The sequence below is a fragment of the Chenopodium album genome, chromosome 14 (genome assembly GCF_948465745.1).
Source record: "Chenopodium album chromosome 14, dcCheAlbu1.1, whole genome shotgun sequence".
Lineage (NCBI taxonomy): Eukaryota > Viridiplantae > Streptophyta > Magnoliopsida > Caryophyllales > Amaranthaceae > Chenopodium > Chenopodium album.
This window is the reverse complement of record NC_137847.1, coordinates 53,565,317-53,591,510: the sequence shown is the minus strand read 5'-3', so window position 1 is coordinate 53,591,510 and position 26,194 is coordinate 53,565,317. Positions and strand designations below refer to the sequence as shown.

The following is a 26,194-nucleotide window of genomic DNA, read 5'->3' as shown; positions in this document are numbered from 1 at the left end:
GTTCTTTTCATTATAGTTATATGTTCTTCACTTTTCTATATTATGTTCTTTCATGCAAAACGGCTGTGTGATGCAGCGTACCGGCGCCTGCAGGAACCAATGATTGAGGAAAGAAAGGGAAGAATAAGGAACGGAAAGGGAAGGAAGAAGGTAAGTTTAAATTCTCTCAAACCTGATCAACATTGAAAGGATTTGGTTTGATAAAGGAGCGAGAAGGGAAAATGGATCTTTTCGTTTTCCTTCCCTTCAAGAGGTTGAAGACTAGAAGAGCTTAATTAGGACCTCATTATCTAAAAAGTTGGCCTTAAAAAAAAAAAGGAAAAAAAAAAGACTCTTCATTCCTAACTATGATTGACTCGTCACTTCCTCTTTCGATTAATATTTATTTACCATTAATGGTAGACATACTTTTTTCAAGGAGATTCTCTATACCTTGTAGTTTTACTTCGAAGAAACAATAATGTCGTGAAATTACTCTTATCTCGACCTTATTGCTTTTGACTTGCTTGAAGATCATGCAAAGTTAACTATAGTTAGCTATGAGTTTAAGACTACTATACAACTCCTACATAATTTTTGAAATTAATTTTATAATTCTTAATTTCGTGGGTAATTATCATGGCAATTAGATTTTAAGAGCTATCATGAAGTAACTATATCTAAAAGTCTAACAAGATTGAAAAGGTCTTGTTGCTTAAGAAGAGGAGATTGTCAATTTGGCATATGAATTAGAATTTTATTGGCTACTTGACAAAATAGAAAATCTTGATTGACTATTGCGATAGATTCTGTTTTATTTTAAGGAATCCATAATGTAATACTCTTTCTATCTCAGAATATCTTACACTGTCAACATTATACATATGTCAATCTACTAGTTTGACTTTATTTTTATATAATTAAATATTAAAGAAAATTATTTTAAAAATTATGTTATGAAACTTTATATTAATACCTATCTAATAACATATTTCATGATAAAATATGTTTTTATTATGTTAATAAAAAAATTATGGTCAAAGGTAATACATAAATAGTGAAAAAGTCCAACGTCCCAAATATTCTAGAACAAAAGGAGTAACGTACTCTTTATTAACATGATTTTTGTTCAAGTAAGCTTGTTTAGTAAACAAGCCTTTAAAATTTTGTTTAATTACTTAATGAACATACTTTGACCAAACTTGTTTACAATGTGTTCAAAAATATATCGGATTGGTCAATCAACTTGCTTAGTCGCATAGCTCCCGTACCACATCGGATTTACAACGGTTGCACTAAATATTTGGGCTCTAGTCCACCCAAGTCACAAACAATTCCACCAACAACAACCCTCTTTCACTCACTTGCGTAGTTGCACTTGCACTTGCGGGCGGAAACCTCGAAGCCGCAAATCTACCCTCTTCACCAACTCTTTTTCCCTCTTTATTTATATTTAGGAGAGAGAAAGCATAAAAGTGTTTATTTCTTGTTAATCAAGTGAACTCAAAAAAATATACTCAACTCAATTCTCAGAAATCAATCCAATCAAACCCTAACAATGGCGGCAGTAGCAGTTGCTAACGGCAATACCTCCGCCGGAAAATCTACTCCGGTTGCCGGAAGATTCTCGAATGTTTACAGTGAACTTCAGAGGAGTCGCATCGATCACTCTCTTCCTCTTCCTAGTGTTCTCACCGGAAACTTCACCGTCGTTAATGGTCCCAATAGTTCTGCTGCTGGAAATCCTGGTTTTTCTCTCTCTCTAACTTTTGATCTTGATTAATCGAAGTATATCAAATTATTATTATTATTATTATTATTATTATTATTATTATTATTATTATTATTATTATTATTATTATTATTATTATTATTATTTGGTGGATTTTTGTTTCGTATTGATTAAGGTTATGATTATTGTTGCATATATTTGGATCGATTAAACAGAAATTGTAGGATGCTTGAATTTGATCATATTTTGAATGCTTGAAATTTTGACACTTTTACCTAATCGAGTGAACTGAAGGATTCAATTTGATTATGATTTGAATGTTTAGTAGTAAGAATTTAATCTGGAAAGTGTTTGATCCGAAGTTTTCTCTATTATGTCTGATATTTGAATTGTTTATGTTTTTGGATCCGTTTGTTTGATTGGGAATATTCTTGAAAAGTTTATTGCTTTAAAACTTTTCGAGAATATTTGATGTGGATTTAATTTAATTGCATAATGTAATACTAGGTGTCGTATGGATTTTAATCAATGAATTAATTTTAGATTCTTAAAAAAGTGTAGCCTTTTGTGTTTTTGAGTTCAATGTGCACAAAATAAAATTAAACTATTTGGAGGATTGAATGTATTACATTGTTGTTTCATTAATTGTTACGGAGCATGGTTGTGATTATATTATGTGTGTTTGTAGATGAGATCGCAAAGCTTTTTCCTAGCTTGTTTGGACAACCATCATCGGTAATGGTACCGAGTGACACTGAGGGACTGGCATCAGACCAGAAGCTCAAAATTGGTGTTGTATTGTCTGGAGGACAAGCACCAGGAGGTCACAATGTCATTTGTGGGATTTTTGGTATGTGGCTCACCTTTTTAGAATAATGCATTACTTTGGCATTTTAATTGATCAAGCGAAATTTAGTGATGTTATTGATTGATTTGTTTTTGTATTTGGGTGTGCTTGGTATTTGGTGGCAGATTATTTGCAAGCTCGTGCTAAGGGCAGTGTAATGTATGGATTCAGGGGTGGTCCTGCTGGGATCATGAAGGGCAAGTATGTAGAGTTGACCTGGGACTTTGTCCATCCTTACAGAAATCAGGTAAGGTTTGCTGAGGAATGCAAGTGATTACAATTGGCTAAACTTTGAAAGTAATTTTTTGTTTGGTTCAGTTAGCAATCAACTTTGGATAGAAAATGGGGAGCCTGTGTTTTTTTTTGTTTTTTTTTCGTAATTTTTTCACTGTTATGTGTTACATATGATCGTCTAAGGTAGTAAAACTTTTTGTCTAACCTAGTTTTCCGAATTGGTCACCAACCTACAACTCACAATGAACTGCTAACAATCTAACATTGTATAGCTGACACACGTAATACATAATCTTCTATGGGTAGTTAGAAGCTCCTGTTTGTTCATTCTAGTTTCTAGAATTGTTCCAACCTACAACTTGCTATGAACTCCTAACATTGTCTCAAAAGTCAAACCCCATACAACTGGTGTTCCCCAGAATCAACGAATTCTAAGACATGGACGATGCTGACAGTTGAATAATGGGGGCTCATTGGGCTTATGTGTCTTGTAAGCGTAATGTCATTACGTCACAGTTCTTGTTTGATTGTTGTTCCACATGTATTTCATTCCATGGGCAAAACACAAAGGCTGGAAAGAAATTAGCTCAACGAAATTCGGCAGTTTCTTTGTCCTTTTTCTTCTTTTTTTTTTTAAAAAAAAAAAACTCTTTTTTTTTAATATATATTTTTATATATTTCTTGAGATTTTTATTGGAGGGAGAATTCTTGTTACTCAAGTACTCAGCACAAAGAAAAGAGCTTTTATTGTAAGATAAATTTCCTAGCAACAAAACCCAAAATTAGTTTGTCAAGAATGTAGGTCATCTAATCACTTGGAGAAATTAAAAGGTCTACAGAATATGTGCCGATTGCCAACATACAATGTGCTTGCGAGGTATGTGGGCAAGTCTTATGGTAGCACTAAGCTATTACGCAACCATTTGCAACCAAATATGAATCATGAGAGAGGAGTTGGAAACGAGGAAACCCTTTCCAGATATGCATGTTGTTCTCATTATATACTTCCTCTATTTCTTTTTACATCACTTTTCATTTCATGCTTGCCAATACAATATTTCAACTCTTAAATATCTTTAATTGTCAATTTGTAAAATTTGATATTATGAAAGTATGATTTGAGGCAAATCTAACAAGATTCCACATGAATCTATTTTTCTTTAAGAAATAAATCATCAAAGCTAGTCATGGTTGAGATGTGCTTTGTGCATTAGTTACAGTGTTGCAAGTTAAAAGAAACAGAGAAAGTATGATTTATTAATTAATTTAAATAATTTTTATTTTAATGTTGGTATTTTATCAGTGTCATTAATTTTTTGTTCAGGGTGGATTTGACATGATTTGTAGTGGTAGAGACAAGATTGAAACTCCAGAACAGGCAAGTAGCTCCTTTTTCTTTTTTGTACTTCCCATCCTTCCTTGTTGGATTGCTGTTTCATTCTGAATACTGACTATTTGGTAACAATTTGGGTGATTGCAGTTCAAACAAGCAGAAGAGACAGCACTGAAACTAGATTTGGATGGGCTTGTTGTTATTGGTGGAGATGACTCAAATACTAATGCTTGTCTTCTTGCTGAGAACTTCAGGTATAGAATTTTTTTTTTAGTTATGAGTTATGCAGTTATGCTTGTGTTAGCTCTGTTAGGATCAATTTATTACAGCCATGACCCAAGAAAACAAGCCAACTTCTTGTTGACAGTTGCAGCAATTGTTTATTATGCCTGACATTTTGGTTTCTAACTGGAATATAATCGTATCCTGTAAACCTTTTCTTTTGGTTTATTGAACAGGAGTAAAAATTTGAAGACTCGTGTCATTGGCTGCCCAAAGACCATTGATGGTGATTTGAAATCCAAAGAAGTCCCAATAAGTTTTGGGTTTGATACTGCTTGCAAGGTGAGTTGTAGGCAGCAAGAAACACTTTTATTTCTTTCTTAGTTGCCCATTGTCTTTAGCAAGTTTATTCCTCGGGCTGAGGATTATGGTGCAATTTATCTTTTGGTGTTTACATTTATACAACATTACTCTTTGCAGATTTATGCTGAAATGATTGGAAATGTTATGATTGATGCTCGTTCAACTGGAAAGTACTATCACTGTAAGTACAAGGATAACAAGATCATTTCTCTGTTTGGTGTTTCTTTTCTACCTTGTATGTAGGTCATTTGACTTGTCTGGTGACATACTGCAAGAACATGTGAAATGTTGAATATTTTTTTTCTTGTGTGTGTATCCAGTTGTGCGGCTGATGGGTCGTGCAGCTTCACACATCACCTTGGAGTGTGCTTTGCAGACTCACCCAAACATTTCTCTTATTGGAGAAGAGGTACCTTGCTATCAGTTGAATTTTAAAGTTAAATTAAGTGCTTATTATTGGTGTAGCACATACTGTGTTATATGTGTGAAATTTAAGCTCTATATTTCTTTCTAGATAACATAACATCCATTTTCAATCTTCAAATAGTCACATTGTTTTGTTACCAAACAGGCCTAATGACCCCCCCTCCCCCCTCCCCAAAACCCGGAATGTTTCCATGTCAAGAATTGAGTCCGAACTTAATATTTTACTGCAGGTTTATGCCAAGAAACAGACCTTGAAAAATGTGACAGACTACATGGTAGACATAATCTGCAAACGGGCTGAACGTGGCTACAATTATGGTGTCATATTGATACCAGAAGGCTTGATTGATTTTATCCCTGAGGTACAAAGCTAGTCTGTTAGGAGTTGCTCTATATTCAGTTAGGGTAGCATAACATTCATTATCAGTAGTAATACTTTTTTTTTTCGTGAATTTACAGGTTCAGAAGCTTATTGGTGAGCTAAATGAGATATTGGCCCATGAAGCTGTCGATGATGCTGGTCTATGGAAGAAGAAATTGACATCTCAGTCTTTGGAACTTTTTGAATTTTTACCACAAGCCATTCAGGAGCAATTAATGCTTGAGAGAGATCCTCATGGAAATGTCCAGGTGAGTGCATCTCCTCATAGGTCATATGTTGATGGAATTGCCAATTTCTGGCATTTGTGTGCAGTAAATTTATTCTGGTTGCTTTTGTTGTAGGTTGCCAAAATAGAAACAGAAAAGATGCTTATCCAGATGGTTGAGACTGAGCTGGAGAAGAGGAGGGAACAAGGTGTATACAAGGGGGATTTCAAAGGGCAATCTCACTTTTTCGGGTAATTATTACTAAGCCAACATGGAATTTATTTCTAGTACTCATTGATTTTACTAAGTTTTGACAAATTGGGGGTAGATCATAGCGATATTCTAGTCACATCTTGACAATGAGAAACTCATTGCACATAATTTACATCACTTGTTCTTTTGGATCCATCCTTTTACATGCCAATCACTGAATATGCATGTGCACCAAGCCTTCTTTATTTGATTGTAGAGAGATATATTATGTATGAGAACTGGACTATCAGTTAAAGAGAATGAACTTGAAGACAGAAGAGTTTCTGTCTTTTATGCAGTGCTTGCATTTGAATGCACCATTACATGTATGCTCATATCTGATATCACATGGGTAGTTTGAAGTAGCCACCATTACAAATGCACACCATGATCCCGGAAATAATATAGTGCTCCAAGAAAAACATAGCATTTCTAAGAAGAAAAATAAACGTGCATCTTAAAAAAAAAAAAAAATAATAAAATATCAGAATAAAGCAACATCCATGCATTTCAAAATAAAATTGCATGAAAGAATTAACTAAAGGACATGCAATTATAAAGAAAGGTCCTTAACTGAAAGCTTTACCTGTATCATGCTCACGGGAGTGCAGTATAATAATAGCAAAACCAAGTGTTACATTTATTTAAAATAGAGAGAATTGTAGAGTCAGTATGGTTTACTTCTCTCTGTGTGATGAGAGTTTTGAGACAGACATAAATTTGACAAATCTATCCTCTTGGCGTCATTAGTGATGAGAATATATTCCACTTGAGAAATTAGAGTGTGGATACTGTGGCAATGTAGAAGTGTTGGCTAATGCTTTTCTCATGAAGTATAGTTGGCAAGTTGGATGTGTAGATGACATTAATATGCATGTTAGCCTTCTTAATAGCCTTGTCAAAGTTGAAAATATATTTCAATTAAAGGTAGATTACCATTTTGGAGGTAGCACAATTCTTTTGTTGGGGCGGAAGGGGGGTGATTTATTACCTTGCTTGCTTATTTACTACCATATCTTACTAAAGGTTTTCTTATTGTGTACAGATATGAGGGAAGATGTGGTTTGCCCACCAATTTTGATTCTTCATATTGTTATGCTTTGGGATATGCTGCTGGAGCTCTACTTCATGCTGGAAGGACTGGACTGATATCATCAGTATGTTATTCTTATATGATATTTATTGACAAATTTTGGACACATACTTTATTATATTTTAAAAGTTTTAATGATCACAGTTTTTTCTTGTCCATATTACCTGAAATGCCATATCTTCGTACTGGTTTCTGTGCTTACATAGGCTGATAACAATAAGGCTAACCAAGATAATTGAATGGCAAATCAACAATAGCTCAGTTCTGCTTGAAATTTTAATTTTTTCGATTGTTCTGTAAACCCATTAAAAGTAAATGCATCATTTACTTTTTGTTGTGCATGCCTATATGTTTGTGCCTTACTTGTCTTTTCCTTTGTAGGTGGGAAACCTTGATGCACCTGTTGAGGACTGGACTGTTGGTGGAACAGCATTGACTTCTCTAATGGATGTGGAGAGGAGACATGGTGCATATGTTTAACTTTCGTTGTTTTTTCATTTTACAATCTACATTGACTAGATTTGAGCCCTTGTTAAAAAAAAAAAAACTGCTATCTCCAGGCAAAGAAAGTAACGACCTCAAAGATTGTGCAAAAAGATTGGTTATATTAGCAAAAATTTTAGCAAACTTTAAGCCATCTCTTTGAGGGGTCGTAAATTCTCCAAATAGAGGGGAAGGGAACCGTCATGTTGACCTTCCCAACCCCTGTACCTGTCCTGGTTGTTATTCGATCATACATAATTGTGAATTTCTCAATGACAAGCCAGAAGATAGTTTGCGTACAACGTTTTTTCAGTCATGTAACTTATGGGAGTACTTGATTGGCATCAGTTTCTTTGTTGAAGTCCCCAAATTTGCATATCATGCTTTAATTTTGATTGTTCTCTTCCCTTTTTTTTTTTATAAAAAAAAAAAAAAAAAAAAATCATCCCTCATAAAGTCCACTGTCACGTCTATCAGTGTCCAACCTTATTTACAAATGCTTCTTCAATTTTCTCATAATTGCTGTTTGAAAAAATGTAATTATAACAGACATTGATTCTGTTTTTCTCTAATTGCAGGTAAGTTCAAGCCAGTAATCAAGAAGGCTATGGTAGAACTCGAAGGTATGTGTTCTTAATATGCATATCTCACTTTATGCTATCAGTGGAGTTTCTTATGGATGCTTTTTACATTCTTAGTAAATTCCAGTAATTTATGTGAAGTGATCGATATTTCCTTTCTTATTGTAGGTGCTCCATTTAAGAAGTTTGTATCTATGCGAGATGATTGGGCCATCAACAATCGGTACATTAGTCCTGGTAAGTTGTGAATGTGAATTGTGTATATTGTCCTATGATATTAGTGCAAATGCTCATTGCCTTTATCAAGTGTGTTATCATATTTGTTCTAAATATTTTCCATCATATAGGTCCTATTCAATTCGTTGGTCCTACATCAAATGCCGTATGTCATACCCTGCTTCTGGAGCTCGGAGCTCAAGTCTAGGTTTTTCTTCCCCGATGTTAGGCTTCTAGGACATTCGACTCAAGTAAAGCTTTATAGTGTCTGATCTGTGTGCATTGTGCCTTACACAAGTTTCAACTTGATACGTGGTCATGACTAGGTTTTTAGATGATTTTATTTTTATTTGAGTTCATTAGCATTGATGACCAGACTTGTATGATTAGATATTTAGATGTCCTTCGCTCTTGTTTGGAAATAATTTGTGTGTAGAATAATTGTCGTATGTCCTGGCGAATTTTAGTTAGTAACACTATACATGTTTTGTGTACGAACTTTGCGGGATTATATTTGAGATGATTTACCCATAAGAATGGAGCTGTCCACTGAATGTTGGGTGCTTCTTCTATGTTGGCAATGTCCAATTTTTAGTACACCTTTAAATCATTTGTTACAATTGAATAACTTTTATAAAGGGGAACTTTTAACGTAATAGAGAAACAATAGTGAAAATAACTTCATTTTTTCACCTAAAGCAACTTCATTTCTTTTCTCCTTTGCTCAATTCCCCTTGCTTGCAAGCATTTATTTAACTGTTCTTAGAATTATTGACGATTAGCCAAATAAACTCAAATAATTCACCGAAGTGTTAGCTAACTTTGGTACAACTAGTATGACTACATTGATAACACAAATTATTGCTTGCTCTACTGATCTTAACATTTGATTAGCTCATGATCCAATCTCGAAGTCTTCTAATTTCGAGACCTAATAATCCTAAAAAATTGTGACATTTTCCCATGGTGTGAGACAAGCACTTTGATTAATCCACCTTATTGCATAGGAAACGATTGCAATTCCTTTCATAAACATTTTTGCTTGGGTTTGTCTGTTGTCAGCTTGTCACCCCTTGATTTTCTTCTTTGTTTACCAACAATTCATAATAACTAGTGAGTAGCCCAGGCATTGTCCCAGGATACCACTTTTATAGTTGTGCAACTGCTAATTTTTAAGAGCATTTAATAATATGTTGTATGTATTTTCAATACTTTTATAGTATAATATTATTTAGTGTGCAACATTAAAGCATAATTGGCTATTAGCCTAGATGGTTAGACAGTAACGTTGCTACCAAGAGGTCAAGTGTTCAAACCCTTTCATCCATATATTTTTTTAAATATAGTTGAGACAACATGGAATATTGTTGGTAGTGTGTGTGACGTGGCATATTAAGGAATTGAGTAGTTGACGTGGCTTAATAAGGAGTTGAGTTAGTGACGTGGCGTAGTGAAGGGGTTTACGTGGCGTAAAGACGTTTTTAGAAATGCCTTTAAATATATTAGTATAGATTATCCTATATATAACTAGAGCAAGACAAACAGATAGAAATGAGAAATCGTTTCATCTCATTTCTCAATATAAAATTCGCCTGATGATCTTTAAAACTTATAAAAGCTATGTTAATTGTCATAATAGATAATAACAAACGTACACACTACTTATTCGATCCAAATTCATTGTGTTAATTAGCTTAAAATCATTTTCACATCCGAAACGAGCCAAGTTGTGGCGACGTTGAATCTTAACCAAGTTTGCTTTGCTCTAATTATTAATCGACAGCGATACCCTAAATTAAAAAAATCAAAGCAATTCTATGAACGATATGAGTCGCATTCATGGCATATAGTAACCTAGTGAATGTTGGATGTATGCAAATTATATGAAAAGGACTCAAATGGCATATATAAGGTTGGTAAAGGGTAAGCATCAAGCCACATCACACTACACCAATTTCCCAAAATACCATAAAACAATGAATTAGTGAATGTTACGTCTCAACAAACAGTTGTATAAAATCTACACTAGAATGCATAAGCCCGTCTAGCTCAGTTGGTAGAGCGCAAGGCTCTTAACCTTGTGGTCGTGGGTTCGAGCCCAACGGTGGGCGTATTATTTTACACTTTTTTATTTATGCTCTTTTGTTTTTTACTAGTTGAACCTAAGTTAGCTAGTAGTAATAGTAAATAAATAAAGTATACAAAGTATATATTGTTTAGAATATGATTTGAGGATATATGTACATAACATTTTTTATATATGGATTTTCGTTCCTTTTTTTCCAAGGGTTACATCGACTATCAGTTATCGATAAATTCATATAATGGTCTGAAAGTATAGTTCTTTTAATATTTATAAAGGAAATTTTTTACCAATGGTTATTCATTACATGCCCTTCCCTCCCTATCTGCCCTTCATATCTCTCCAAATTTACAAATAAGGGTTTTTTTGGCCAAAAATAGCTTTTTTTTTTTTTTTTTTTTTTTTTGTCCTATTTTAATCCAGTTTTTATTTATTACATGTATGCAAGATTATTGCAATTGATGTTAATGTTTCGTGTACATTCACTAAATTGTTTAAATAATTATCATTCTCACGAGTATTACAAATTGTTTGAAAACCCCTCTAGCTCTAGTTGGAAAGGTTGCATGCGTGTTCCAACTTTATGTAGCATTGATAATTTTTGTAAAAATATTTTTATCGCTCATAATTTCAATTGAAAAAACTTTATCATCTGATTCATTTATATTCGAACTTCACATTTAGAGATCCTGTTAACTAATTTTACTATTAAAAAAAAAAATTATTTAATCTCACAAGAGTCACAATTAAGGTCATACCTTTCCAACATAATTTGACACAAATTGAATTGATTGATATAGATCTTAACTAAATTTCATGTACTGAAAGTTGTTTTTATAAATCCTATAAAAACATAAACTATGGCTTTAATAGTTTAGTTAGTACATTTCCACTTGAAATCCATCCTCCTAGAAAGAGACTACTATATGTATATGGGGAACAATTACATATTTTCTTACAATAAACTAGGAATCCTTTCATCCTTTGCGTGTTTAAGCAACTTCATGGGTCGTTGTTCATGGAGTTCAATAAGGACATACATTTCATCCCCAAATAAATAAACACACAAACACAAATTTCAAAAAATATACAATTTTTTTTCTCCTTTTCACACATTTTGTAGTATTTGACTAAACCTATTCCATTGGACTGATCTTTACTGTTACTTTTTGACTCTTTTGTTTTGACTTCTTGTAGCTCTTTATTAGTTAATTTTTTATATCACTTTTAAGAATTGTGTCTTACTCATTTCTTCCATCAATTCTTTTATTCATTTGTGCTTTTATTGAAATATGATTTTTTATAATAAAGGGAGAGGATGGGAGGTATGAGAATCCTCCTACTCTCAAATGCTTGTAGTTGGTGGGATTCAAACGCATGACCTTGAAATTAATATGAGTTTTTCACACACCAACCTTACCGAACTTAATTGGTAACAATCATATGATAAATCACCTCTACGATCATCTAAAACTATCACTATAAATATAAAATACTTCTACGCATTTAATCAAGAAATTCACCATATGTTTTTTTTTTTTTTTCTATCCACTAGTCACTTTTTGCCAATTGCTAATAGCGTTTTTTTCACTTGCGTATTCCGAAATTGAATTGTTTGACAACTGCCAAAAATATGCCAAATACTACTTTTTAGTTTTTTCCCCCAAAGTTGATATACCCGGTACAATTGTGTGAATATAAATGTAATAAACCAATGTCAACCTCTAAAAATCAAAGTAATATATTTAGAGAAAGGGATAGTTTAGAGGAAGGGGCCCAATGCACTAAAAGCAAAAATGTTGGTTTTAGCCAACACATGGTTCATCATTTAGCCACCAAACAAATTCCTAATTGACAAAAATCACTCCTTTTATTATCAATTCTTCTTCATTACCTCCTATTTCCTAGTCCCCACGAGTACATACCAACCTTGTTTTTTCTTCTATTTTTTTAATTCTCCAATCTTCTTCTAACCCATACTTAGATAATTTAGGTTCTGTTTAGTTCGTCTTATATTTGGTTATCTGAACTTATTTGATCTGGTCTAATCTGATCTGATCTAATCTAAATGTCGAATTTGACCAAACTTTAACCTTAAATATACGATAATCTATACGGGAAAAATATATCAAGTGGGGTCTTGTTAGATTCGTAATAATATGAACTTTATTAATATGTGACTTTCAGAATTTTTTTCATCACGAAATTAAAGATATTTAGCGATAAAAAACTGCACATAAAACGAAGATCTGATCTGAACTTAATTTTTCTAATCCGATCTGATCTGAACTTATTTTTTCTGATCTGTTCTGATCTGAACTTATTTTTTCTGAAATAAGTAAAAATAAGATGAACTAAACAAGGCCTTAGTTTATATAATTCAATCTGTCATTTTTGATATTTTTCATGTATTTGTACAATAATTTTTTCATTAATTGCTTGTTAAAGATTGTCCAGTATATTATTTTGAACTGTCTCTTAGAGTTTACTGTATAGTCACATACGGATTAAGTTTATCACGTATGAGTCCCTCTTTTGATATCTGTTCTTCACTTCATTTCTCTCTTTTCCTCTTCTTATTCACACAATTTTGTTCAGTATTAATAAAGTGTGGATTTGAATATAGGACGATTTATAAGAAGCGGAGGGAATATCTATTAAGTTATTTGATTTTGTTGAATCCAACCGTGCAAATTTTGCTTTTACACTATACAAGATTGATCCTTTGAGACCAAACAGCTAAATTATTAAGATTCTTGCCATAGATTTAAATATAATTTCCAAGGTTGGACCTTTAAATTAGCAATTTCTGTCGATAAAAATAAAGGGGATTTTGTAAGCATGCATGTGCAACAAACGATAGTGATGACTTTGTATGGAATTGTTTGGTTTTTACTGATTTTATTTATGAGAATTGGCTTCACATACTTTAATCTTTAGCTAAGCTCTTAATAAGAAACTTCCTACATGTGATTGGTTGGTTATAATAATTTTGAGGTGAGCCATGATTTGCCATTCAATATTTTGTCAAGGATAAGTATAAATGTATAATGTATATATATTAATCTCCTTTTTGTGATATTTTCCACTTTTATTGAATTGGTCTTGATGATTATTGGCATTCAATTATGGATATTTATTAGTAGTATAATATAGTGTGATTATTACACTTTGTGATAGATCAAGGTTTTCCCTATACAAAATACAATATATACGTATGAATATTCATCTCACAACATTATTTAATTTAAATTATGCTATATGTAAATTTGTATAATAGGAGTTATGAAAAAAATATATGATTGAAATGGATTGATTGTACTAAGCAATAATATGTATGCAATTAATATTTTTCCCAACAATAATAATGATCTTAATTTAATTGGATATAATGATTAGTAACTTCATGAAGTTTTGAATTAATAAAGGCCAATGAAACAAGCAACTTAGGTTCTCAAATATGGTATTTTAGATAATGTTGTTCAGTTGTTGCACATACACTTGTAAGTCTTGTACAGTTGTACAACACTTCTTCGTCCCTTCTTGTGATTGAATACGTAGCTATTTAAGCTTAGTAATTAATATGGTATCCTAACTAGATTTTGTTAGCAGACAAGTAGTTGAATTGTTTCATATTACTTGAAAATGGAGGATATTTCTATGTGGTTGGCCACATTGTGTGACCGGAGTTACTCGAGTTATTTTTGACCAAATAACCCCTTAATCAAGTAACCTTTTAAGTAACCCTTGAGTGGATAACCCCTCAAGTATTCCCTAACCGAGTAGCTCAAGTAACTCCGACCACACGGTTTGTCCAGTCACATATAAAAAATTTTGCTTGAAAATTAGGTTTGATGATTTACTTTTTTTTTTTTTTATTCTTACTCATTTCCTCTAATATTTATAGATTGATTTTTTTTTATTACATATATACATACGAGTACAATATTTTTTTGATTGAATAGTATATAAAAATCAAATATAATAAACGCTAACTACCTTTAGTCAATTGAGAATATTTTTTGATTGAATTCAAATATTATACATGCTAATTAACCTTTAATCGATTGGGAGACAATATATCACTGGTCACTGGTTATCCTATGATTATACTATGTTTGAGAGGCTATACTCACAATAATATTACATTTTATTATCCTTTGATTTACTCCAATAACCTTTTTTTTCCAAAAAGCAAATTTTCTTTGCAAAAACTTAGAAAAAGAGATATATGGAGGAAGTCAACGCTTAGTTATTCCATAACAAAAAAATCAGAGAAGTCAAATACTAGTAATAAAAGTTTGATGATCTTATGAAAATGTGAGCACCATGCATGAACCCTCACATGTTTTGTTACGTACCCTTTTGATATGACATCACTTGAACCTTTAAACATAGTTGTAATACAGACTGATCTGATCACCTGATGAGTTTCACTGTTATTTATTTACTTTTATTTCTTGCCCATTTTTTAAAAATTTCTTGGATTATTAATTTATTATTATCATCATTTTTGAAAATTCTGGTTTTCAATTGCATTATTGTTGTTAGTCTAGACGGTCTAGTCACTTCCATGAATTCCAATAATGTACACAACAATGTAATTACAAAAAATTTGTGATCCTACATTGTTTATTCATATTTGGTTGATACCTATCATTAAATGTATGCAATTATAAAGTAGCTTAGGTCGTTGTACCGTTAATTGATTGACTATACAAGTAATAAGTATGAAGATAAAACTATCGTAAATTTATGCTAGTTGATAAATTAGTGAATTTGATAATAGTTGTATCACTTGTATGTATTATGTGTCCCTTTTGTCTTGTAGCAATTTTTGAATGCATCAATGAACAGTACACTGATAGAGGGATTATTTGAATACATTTTAGAAATAAAAAAGGCTTCTTAATTGGCATATAAAATGACTTGAGATGCCTCAACTATAATCTAATATAAATCAATTTAATTACTAATTATATGATGGTGCATGCAAATTTTTTTTTTTTGGGGGGGTTTGGGATTCCAAAGTGATCGAACCGAGAAGGGTTCATTCTCTTTACCTTATATGACTTGAACTTAATTATATATATGATCTTATTGGTCTAATTAGACCTGATTAAAAGTTATTAAACCTGATTAGTTAATCTCTTTCCCAAAAAAAAATAAATATATAAATAAATAAATAAAATTGATCACTTAATCGACCTGAATGCAATATAGTAAACTTATAATTAATATACCTAATTAATTGACTTAATTATTGATTATTAAGATAGTAATCTTATTGAACCTGTTTGGAACTTATCCGCATTTATCGGATTCACAACTTCTTTTTGTAAGGTGAAAAGTACGCATCTAAAATGTCATCTTGAATTATTAGGTGCATTTATAATACAAATTAATTTTATTTTTTCATTATATCGTACTAATTTATAGTCTTCATATATCATACATATGGAATATGTTAATTCTTAAATTTGACCACATAGCATTATCCAATTACACCATTCAAAGTATACAATTCAAAGAAGTTAATTTAAGTTACTAACGTAATTACTTTTACTATCTCTTTAATTGAATTATTGTCTATGATTAGTTTCCCTAAAGTTAAATTAGTGTGGTTAGTTGCTGGCATTTCCCTCCATTTTACCTAAAAAGGGGGGGGGGGGGGGGGCAATTGAGTATTTGAGTAAGATAAATCAACACCAACAATAACTAAAGTCAATATCTCAAGATTTGACATATATATTATACAAAATAACATTACTTGCTAGTCGATCGTATAAGATCATTTCTTAAAGTATAAATCAAGTACATGTAGTTCTCCATTCAAAAGGAGATGCGCTGTTATCAAGCAACACTTATACCAAATCATTATACGATAATAATAATAATAATAATAATAATAATAATAATAATAATAATAATAATAATAATAATAATAATAATAATAATAATAATAATAATAATAAATAAGAAGATCAAAATATAATAAGTTTGTGTAGTAACTTAGGATCGTATAATTGGCTAATAATGATACCACTATTGACACTATATTATTCGTTTTATAAAAAGGCCATATATTTTGGAAACCAAAAAAATACAGGTGTACCATGTTTGTTGCATTCTCAAAGTGCAAGAAATACAAGGCTAAAAAGTAGTGGGAGACATCCTTAGACTTTGAGTTTTCAAAATCAATAAAGTTTCAAACTTACACACATAAACATACACATGTATGTTAAATTTATGATTTCTATTATATTTCACAAATCAATTAAGCAAGATTTGGTCTAGTGTTAATGGGTTTGGACTTGTGAATTGAATGTCATGAGATCAAATTTTACTTAATTAGGCTTTTCAATGATAAGAAGTTAAGAAGGTCATAGATTCAAATTGCATTTAGCTCTCCATTTGATGTGTACGTCAAAAAGGTGTGTTATAAGTAAATAACAACGAAAAAAACTAAGACACACATTAAATATTGTGTCATAATGTAATTGTTTTAAATACCTTGATGGTGTTGATAGAGAACTCACTTTATGACTTTGAAGTTACAAATTCGAGCCCCACCAACTATAATTGTTTGGGAGTAGGGGAATTATCTCCCCAATCTACTCTCAAGCGTTGACCAACGAAGCTCTGTTGACTTAACCTTTGAGATGTGCTGGATTAGTATGATCCTTCATCTCGCCTAAAAAAAATCTAATTCAATGCTAATAATGCAATCATAAAGCTAAGCTTATAATTCTTTCTTCCTTAAAACCATATTGACTTTCACACACTATCAATTAACTCCATTTATTAATTTATACGTAAGGAAAAATATAAATACGTGTACAAAACAAACTCCGGACACGGCTTATATAAAAGAAAGGTAGAGGATATGAAGTATGTGTTTGTTTATCGATGATCTTTACACCCACCTCATTTACTCACTCCCACCTTTCTCTCCCTTCATTTCATTTAACTCCTCTCTTCTTTCCTCTCTTTTATTGCATTCCACCTTCCAACAATTCATCACATTCCAACCACCAAAATCTTCAACATTCTCACACTTTCTCTCTCTAAAACACACCCATTTTATCTCTCTAAAACACAACACAAAATGGAATCACCTTCAAGAACTCTAACTCTTTCTCCACCCAATCATTCTCTCCGACGCCGCCGTAGCAGCAGCGACTCAGTAAACTCCCCCGAATTTGAGTTCTCGAACACGGGTTGCGACCCACAAAGCGCTACTCTTTTATCAGCTGATGAGCTTTTCTCCGATGGTTTCCTACTCCCACTTCACCGCCTTCATCCTCACCAATCACTAGTCCCCGAACCGGATACCGGTCAGACCGACCCGGAACCTTCTCCTTCCGAACCGGACTCTGAACCCGAGCCCGAACCCTCTGCTTTGATCACTTCGAATAACAAGATTTTAACCGCTTCGAAGCGGTGGAGAGAGATTTTCAAGCGTGCCGAGAAAAAACCGGGGAACGAATCGGAAATTAAGGTGGAGAAAACCGAGAAGAGGAGAGAGAAAGAGCGGAAAAATGCTCGTAATAATAGTAATAATAATAGCAGTAGTAATAATAATAGTTCGGCCGAGCTGAATATAAATATATGGCCGTTTTCGCGAAGCCGATCCGCGGGAAATAATTCGGGTCGGGCCAGACCGGCGGTTCAATCAAACCGGAAAGTGAGCAGTGCGCCTTGTTCAAGGAGCAATTCATCAGGCGAGTCAAAAACATCGAGGAAGTCTTGGCCCAGTAGTCCGGGTCGGGGCGGGGTTCATTTGGGCCGGGCTAGCCCGGTGTGGCAAGTGAGGAAGCCCGTTTCGATGAACCGAACACCTAATGGGGGTGGTTTGGGTAAAGGCCGGGTTTTGAAGCTTAATGTTCCGGTGTGTATCGGGTATCGACAGAGTTTGAGTTGTCGAAGCGAAGAAAGTGGCGGTGGTGGTGACGGTGGCGGAGGCGGAGGCGGGATGAGAAGTGGCGGCAGTGGTGGTGGTGGTGGTGGTAATGGTAATAATATGTTTAGTTTGCGTGGGTTGTTTAGTAAGAAAAGTACTGTTTTAACGGTCTAACTTATGTTTTTAACTGTTCTTATTACTAGGTGTAGTAGGAATGAGTGAAATTTTTAACAGGGAAGTATAGTTTATTGGATAAGATTTTTATTCTTCATCCTTTAATTTTAAATTTTTTTGTAAATATTATTCCATATTCAGAGAGTATGTATTAGTTACACTATTATTATTGTTGAACACATTAGCAATTATGCAAAATTTTTTTATTATTCCCTTCCGTGTTTTTTTTACTCCATAAGTGTTATACTTGAATCGATACATTGTTTTAGACAATTTAATTAATTTACTTTTTTTTTTTTTTTTGTGTTTTTCTTTTAAGTGTTATATTTTGACCGATATATTGTTTTAGACAACTTAATTGATTGACACATAGTGTATTTGTTATGAACGGGGAATAGAAAGTAATCTTCTAGCACTGCTTAGGATGGAATTTCAAATTACACTCTATTTTTACTTGACAATCAACTGTTAGTTATTAAGTAATGTACTAATATCATTTATATATTGTTTGACAATGTAGTGAATATTAGTGGTTTACTTAATTGATGATAGTGGTCATTTTTTATGGACTAATAGGCCTTAGGGATGTAGTTTATAGCACTAGTATTTCTCGATGATTGTTTCTATGATTATAATACGGGTTATTGCATAAGTAATTAAGTATCCCTTAAGTTTTCGCTCGCTTGACTTTGCTCAAACAGAAGATTTTCCTTGACTCTGTTCAAATTGAAGATTTTGCTTGACTTTTTTCAAATACAAGTTTTTGCTTGACCAAGTAAAAGTACTAGTGTTTGACACAAGCTAGCTACAATCATAAGCTACTAATTAAGAGCACTTGTATACTTATTTAGTTTATACTTCTAAAGTACTTGCTCCTAATTAACATATACATTACTTTGTAATTTTTTTGAATATGATTATTGGAAAGCTCTAACCTTTTCACGAAGAAAATTCTTTAACAAATCACATGATAATATATAAGGATCGTTTTTCCTAAATTAAAGTTGTCTCTATATCCGGTACAAAATTTGAACTTGAGGGGTCTATATTAAATTATTGAGCATTATTTTTCTGATTGACAATGTGAGTACAAATATACATGGACCTTTTTTTTTTTTTTTTTGCCTCCTTTTCTTCACTGAAAAATAAACAGAGGGCCTATGAAATTTGAGATTTAAAGCATAAGCAATTAAGCATATGATAAGGAGAATGTAAAAAATACCCTTGGCCCTAGTGCTTTTTGGATGTTATACAAGTATACATCTTTTTGGCTTCAAGAGCGATAATTATGAAGAACTTTTGCACAATGTTAAAAATGTGTGGAGGAAATCTAAATGTCTAAATTAATAATAAGAATGTACGGAGTAGTATTTTTTAGGAGGTTGTGTTTCGGCCTGTTCTTTTCAGTTTAATTTCAGTTCAGTTCAGCTCTAATTTGTTCAGTTCAGTTCAGTTCCTAATGTCTTTCTCTCATAAAATATTCGTTTCAGTTCAGTTCAATTCAGCTCCAATCAGTTCAGTTAAGCTCAGTTCAGTAAATCAGAACAGGCCTTAAGAGTTAAGATTAGGATTAGATATCGTCTATATGTCATTTATTTGCCAGAATTATATATACGTAGTACATTTTCTTAAAAAAAAAATAAAAATAAAAATAATAATAATACAGCATCACATAAAAAAGAGTTGTTTGGAGGAAGTAGTTTGAAGACTCGGTAAAGTTTTTAATTCATATAAGCATTTTTAGTGTATTAAGTCAGTGTCATTAAAATAAAAAAAATAAAAAAATAAAAATGTTCAAAAGACATGTCTAGAATAATGGTTACAAAATACGTAGTAGAATTTAATCTCAAAGATAGGAATATCCTTTCTCCTAAACCCTCTCTCATCCATGTAATTAAGCCGATATTTATGTTCTAGTAAAATAGATTTTAATTACTACTCCGTATCAAATAATCTCTTGGATTATTTTCTTATCCTAAATATCTTCACTATTTACTTCATTACTTGAACTTAGTATGTGGTTCACACGTTTTTTTTAAAAAAAATGGGTTGTCTCACTCTTTGTTTTATGGAATCATTGTCAAAGTTATTGCCCGTTACACTTCATATCAACATCTTCTATTATTATTTTTCACGTAGGGAACAAATTATGAAAAAAACTTATCTTCTTTAAAATCGTCACATCTTTCATAATCCTAAGTAATATAATCACAAACACAAGATGTTAAAAATCTTATACAACAACCTTGGTCCTACACCACTAAAATTGATGCTCCTTCACATCAAAATTGCTAAAAGTCAATAATCATTATTGTTAAATAGGAACTTTGTGATCTAATTATAGTTTTTATAGGGAGAATATTATCAAAGAATGACTAAATTAAAAAGTGTATACCTTATCATTTATATTTTTTGAGCTTATGATATTCTATATCCAAAACTTAGATACATACCAACACACTATTTTTTGTACATAAATTGTTGATTATTTTATTAGAATTACGTCTAAATTCTCAATAACATATATTACGGAGTACTATGTTTACTACTCAGTACTTTTCTTGTTACTGTATATGTTGTGTCCTCATCCATCAAAAATAATAAACCTCGGAAATTCTATTAATTGAATTCAATGATATGATAAAAAAAAAAAAAAAAAAAAAAGAAAGAAATATAAGTGAGAACTACCCTTGAATGGAAGGGAGCCTTCTTAGAAAATTAGTGCGACCAATAAACATCTAATGACACTATCTATGCCCTTAAATAATAGTTGTAAATCTTGTAATTATGCAACTAATAAAACTTACAATAATAATTTAATGATTAATCCTCTACAAACGAACCACATAAAAATTGATAATTAATTAGACTTGTCTCCAACATTGTTCATCAAAAGTACAAAAACTTAGATTAAGAAAATACAACTTTTTATTGGCAGTTAACTAGTTAGGATAAGTGGTGACAAACTCTCCATCCGTGGTAATTAAAAAATGACATAATATACTTGGAAAAAGGAATTTTTCAGATGTGCTTTAAATTAATTAATTAATTAAAAAGTAAAATTAATTAATTGATTAATTATAGTGATAACTTTGTAATTGGGGAAGTTCTAAGATGAGACAAGGCACATGGGTTGAGGTTGTAAAAGTAAGTGGAGGGAACAAATCCTAAATGGACAGCTCAATTTAGGGTTTCAAGCATTAAGCTCCCTTAATCTGTATCTAATGACTTATATTGATGTCCTTTTTAATCTTTTTCTATGTAGTTAATTTGCCTTCCCACTTATGTTTGCTTTGTAATTTGTATAAATAATAAATCGATCTAATCTTTATTGGTTTGAATGCTAGATGTTATTATTGCATATGATAGGGATATGTAAAGGGGCTAACTTTACATAAATCGAGTTTATCCGTCTAGCAAATAGCTAGTTCTTAGATGGACCGAGAAGGATAAGGTGTACAGTACAGTGTGCATGATGAATTGATGAGGAGAAGTATGAGAATTTGCCTTTTAGTTATTACTATGTTTGTTCAGATGTTCATTATTATTCTCTGATTAGAGTCAATAGGATGCATGATTAAAAAAAAATAAGGGAAATTTATTATAGCATAGAGGATCCCCATTCTATTATATATATGAGTATGAAACAAATGATATAGACATTCTGTAGAAAAATGTTGTTCAATATAAAATTTTATATTGGCTTAAAGTGAAGTTAAAGTGAATTTTCAAATTTAAAAGACGACGGTAATTAATCTTTGAAGGATACTACTCCATAACAATGTCTCACAATGATATTGCTATGAGCTAGCCTACCTCACTTAAGGCTTGTTTACAGACTTACAGTACACTTTATTAACCAAATTTTTACCCTCTCTATTTCAATTTTTTACCCAAAATTAATGTTATATGATTAGCTAGAGAGCAAATTCACTTTTTAAAAATATTTCAACCCTAGATATTTAATTTGCTACACAAATTAAAATATACTACTTCGTATGAAGTAAAATGCTACGGAGTACATTAATTTGTACTAATACAGATTTGCAATGTGTTAGCTTAATACCTTAATTAACTTATATTGCCAAATTGCTTGAACTAATTTACAAGATTTGTAGTCCGTCGATCAATCTTAATGAAAAGTCATAAAAATTGAAGTATGCGTTTTACCTAACATATTATAGCATGCTCTATACCAATGACATAGATGATTAGTTGGGAGCTTTATTTCGCCATCTCCTATATATTTAGAGATTATATTACGATCAATATTGTATGATATGTCTCTATATTATCTCCTCCTATGACATTATTTGGGTCGATTCTAATATAACATTATTTTCTTACAATAATGTATAAATAAAATAAAATTTGTACGTATGAACTTTTTATTCAACCATAGTGTACATAATAGTATAATACTCTTTCAATTCAAAACTAATAATATTTTGCTCTTTGCATACCCTACATACATAGACTAATAGACATACTGGTTTTTCAATTTGCTTTTCATAACTTATATTACGAAATATATTGAACTATAGTTAATTATAGTATTTCCGTTTCTTAAACAACTTTCCATTTGATGATGCCGCATAAAGTACAAATGAGAAGATTCGATCTTAGGGCCTGTAAAGATTCGATCTTAGGGCCTGTCGCATTTACTGAAGTGGGCTGAACTGAACTGAACTGATTAAAGCTGAATTGAATTGAATTGAACTGAAATTAAGTTGAAGTGAACAAGCCCTTAAGGAATTTTGGGAGTATATTACAAATCGATTTTAAATTAAAGAAATTACAATGTCTTGTGACATAGTAAAAATGTGAATATTTACCTGAATAAGGATTATTATATTATTTTTAGCTCAATATCTAATAGGTGACATATATTATTTCTTTTTCATTTAATTTAAAATATTGCTATCGTAGCACACCAATTTATTTGGAATAAAAATGGACATATATCTACTTCATACTAATATGCTTCGTATAAGCTAATCATGCCTTTTATTTTCACAAAGATAGTCACATTCATACACATACAAACTTTGATAAGATCAATATTATATCATAACAACCGACATAATTTATAGTTTTAAGATATCCTTGCTATGTTAATTCACAAATATATGTATAGTTTAATTTTAGAATGACAAAGTTATAAAAAAAAAAACCAAAGTATAATTATTGTTAGTTGATACCAAACAATTAATCTAATAATTAAGCCAAACCAAATATTCTCATCACGTACGTACATTGCTAAATTATAAATTCATTATTAGTTTGGGATTGGCTGAAGATCTCTCACAAGCTAGTGGATGACAGGGCCAAAATTTCTGGCATTTACCGCATAATTGCTGCACCAACTCCTTCGCATCTTGTTGCATTGTCTGCCTCTCCACCCGCAAGTAAATTTGAAGAGGGCGGGAAATATAGTAGCTCATATAATGTCTACTCCCTCGATTCTATAATATAGTTTTTGTTTTCCTATTTTGGAATCTAAAAGTATTGTTCTGTTTTTATTTTTGGATAGTATATAAAGATTATTATACCTCACTTTTTTAACTTTACTCATTATATTTTCTTCATCAGAGGACACTTGAGAGACAGGTTGAGCTGGAGTGGCCACAACAGGCAAAGGAGGCACTGTAGTAGTAGAGGCAGGACCAGTAGTAACAACGGGAACACTAGGCTCAGTAGTAGGAACTTTAGAACTTATTTTTGAATTTTGCACATGCCTTGTATTTTTTTCCACTTTCTCCCTCTAACTTTTGTTTATGATTGTACTTTTCACTTTTATTAATGTACTTCATTCACTTTCTTCTCATATTTCTTAAATACCGTAAAAAAACACAAACAAGAACTATATTATGGGACGGAGGGAGTATTAGATAAACAGTTAAGACAAAATATGCTCTTTGGTTGAAAAGGAGTTGTAGCAAAAGTGGTTTCCTCCTGTTAAATGACCAGCTCTACCAAAAGATTAATCTTATGGTTGAAGAAATGGTTTGTATAACCTATATATCGACCAATGTTAGAAGATCAATTTAACTAATTAAAAGTTTAAACTAATGGGAAGGGGTAGATAAGATTGAAACTCGTGACCCTCTTATCATGCTAGCTCAGCTCGTGATATCATTATAGAGGACCAATTTAACTTAAAGCGTAAGCTAATAGTTCAAGTCTAAAATTGATTTATATACTCCATGTCTCTATCATTTTCACTGTGTTAACTTTAACGGAACTTGATTTATGTTACGGAATGCCCAGTCTCTTCCTAGTTCTTTGTGGTTTCTTATTCCTTTTCTTCTGTTTGTCTGATTTTCTTGTTCCTCAAATCTAAAGCATGGCACGAGATCAAGCCAGTGCTGCACGTGTGGGTGACAACTTGTGTGCACTCTATGCAGAAGATAAGCCAAGTCACAATACTTAATTAACATTAATTAATATACTTGGTATATAAGTACTTTGTATTACTATAATTTTCTTTACCTTTAATCTTTATAATATTGAATTATTATGCCCTTATTCAAGTATAAACAAAAAAATCCATATACTTTTCACTTTATTGTGGGAACTAACCTTGCTATTTCTTCTATATAATAAGGTTACCAAACATATGAAAATTAGCTTAATGGGACGGCCGGATAGCTCTTAATTTAATTGGATAATTAAGGGGATAATTTATACGGAATATATGCTTATTAGTTATTATTGTTTATGTGGTGATGTTTGGCTAATTTTCGTTATAACTTTATGACTCATCTAATATAAAAAGTAGCCTTATGATAAAATAGTCTTTAATTTTTTTGGAAGGATAGAGATTTGCAATTAAAAAAAAAAAGTAAATATAATAAAACAAAGTATAAGAATACGTATGAGTTGAAGTTGCATTTGAATATGAATATAGACAGTACATGAATGATTTAAAATGAATATGTAGCTCATATTTATTATTGTACTCCGTATAATATTAGAACGTCAAAATCTGATATAATTATGTTAAAATATGATATTATTACTATACACTGGACTCATAAGTCCGGTCTCACACAATACAAATTCAATCTGTTTTATAATGAATTAAATGAATATATAATATAAAAAATAAAATAGTCTAAGCTTAATTATATATGTTTAATTCATTTAGTATAATAACTTTTCTTATTTGAAGGATGCACCATGCACGTAATGCTACAAAGTGCAACACTATACATATTACATACGAGTACATAATTTGTGCTTAATTTAAACACCATAATATACAATACACAACGATGTTTTGGGTGAGTTTCTACAAGTGATCATCATGTTATAAATCATGGATATTAATTACATCGATCATATCTATATTATTAAACTATATTGACAATAATGGATATGGAGCACAATGTTGAAAGTAGCAGTGTCATCTAAGAGACCCTTCAAAAGAAAAGGCCAAATTATCGAAGAAAGTTGAAAGCAAATTTGTAGGATAATAACCCAATGGTTTTCAACATACAGATCGCTCGAATGCATGACATAATATATAAAGTCATAAACTGATAAATGAGTTAAAGACATACAATTGCATGCACAAAGTTGACGGCAATTTTGTTGGATTATAATCCAATGCCTTTCAACAGTACGTACGTACTATATACATGCATGCATGATATAAAGACAACAGTACTGAACTAGCGATT

At 31.7% G+C, this 26,194-nt stretch overlaps 2 protein-coding genes and 1 non-coding gene across 3 annotated transcripts; all 3 read left to right on the top strand.

The window, feature by feature from the left end:
- Positions 1–1,331: 1,331 nt before the first annotated feature.
- Positions 1,332–8,860, top strand: LOC145577564 (pyrophosphate--fructose 6-phosphate 1-phosphotransferase subunit beta-like). Its single transcript, XM_081635055.1, has 16 exons — positions 1,332–1,727; positions 2,400–2,561; positions 2,684–2,805; positions 4,117–4,170; positions 4,273–4,379; positions 4,584–4,689; positions 4,828–4,891; positions 5,031–5,119; positions 5,367–5,498; positions 5,596–5,766; positions 5,860–5,975; positions 7,022–7,133; positions 7,451–7,535; positions 8,131–8,175; positions 8,302–8,370; positions 8,481–8,860. The coding sequence occupies exons 1-16, from the start codon at positions 1,538–1,540 to the stop codon at positions 8,555–8,557; spliced, it is 1,701 nt and encodes a 566-aa protein (XP_081491181.1). The 5' UTR covers positions 1,332–1,537; the 3' UTR covers positions 8,558–8,860.
- A 1,527-nt stretch (positions 8,861–10,387) lies between these two features.
- Positions 10,388–10,460, top strand: TRNAK-CUU (transfer RNA lysine (anticodon CUU)). The gene has a single exon. It is a non-coding gene; the product is annotated as a tRNA-Lys (tRNA).
- Positions 10,461–17,338: 6,878 nt separating this feature from the next.
- LOC145579597 (uncharacterized) lies at positions 17,339–18,707 on the top strand. Its single transcript, XM_081636832.1, has one exon. The coding sequence runs from the start codon at positions 17,541–17,543 to the stop codon at positions 18,507–18,509; it is 969 nt and encodes a 322-aa protein (XP_081492958.1). The 5' UTR covers positions 17,339–17,540; the 3' UTR covers positions 18,510–18,707.
- Positions 18,708–26,194: the final 7,487 nt, after the last annotated feature.

Bases quoted from the DNA above. Each gene is read 5' to 3' on its own strand.
- LOC145577564 (XM_081635055.1), top strand. From the start codon at position 1,538: ATGGCGGCAGTAGCAGTTGCTAACGGCAATACCTCCGCCGGAAAATCT. The intron at 2,562-2,683 runs GTATGTGGCTCA...ATTTGGTGGCAG, and splicing joins TGTCATTTGTGGGATTTTTG to ATTATTTGCAAGCTCGTGCT. The intron at 4,380-4,583 runs GTATAGAATTTT...TTTATTGAACAG, and splicing joins CTTCTTGCTGAGAACTTCAG to GAGTAAAAATTTGAAGACTC.
- LOC145579597 (XM_081636832.1), top strand. From the start codon at position 17,541: ATGGAATCACCTTCAAGAACTCTAACTCTTTCTCCACCCAATCATTCT.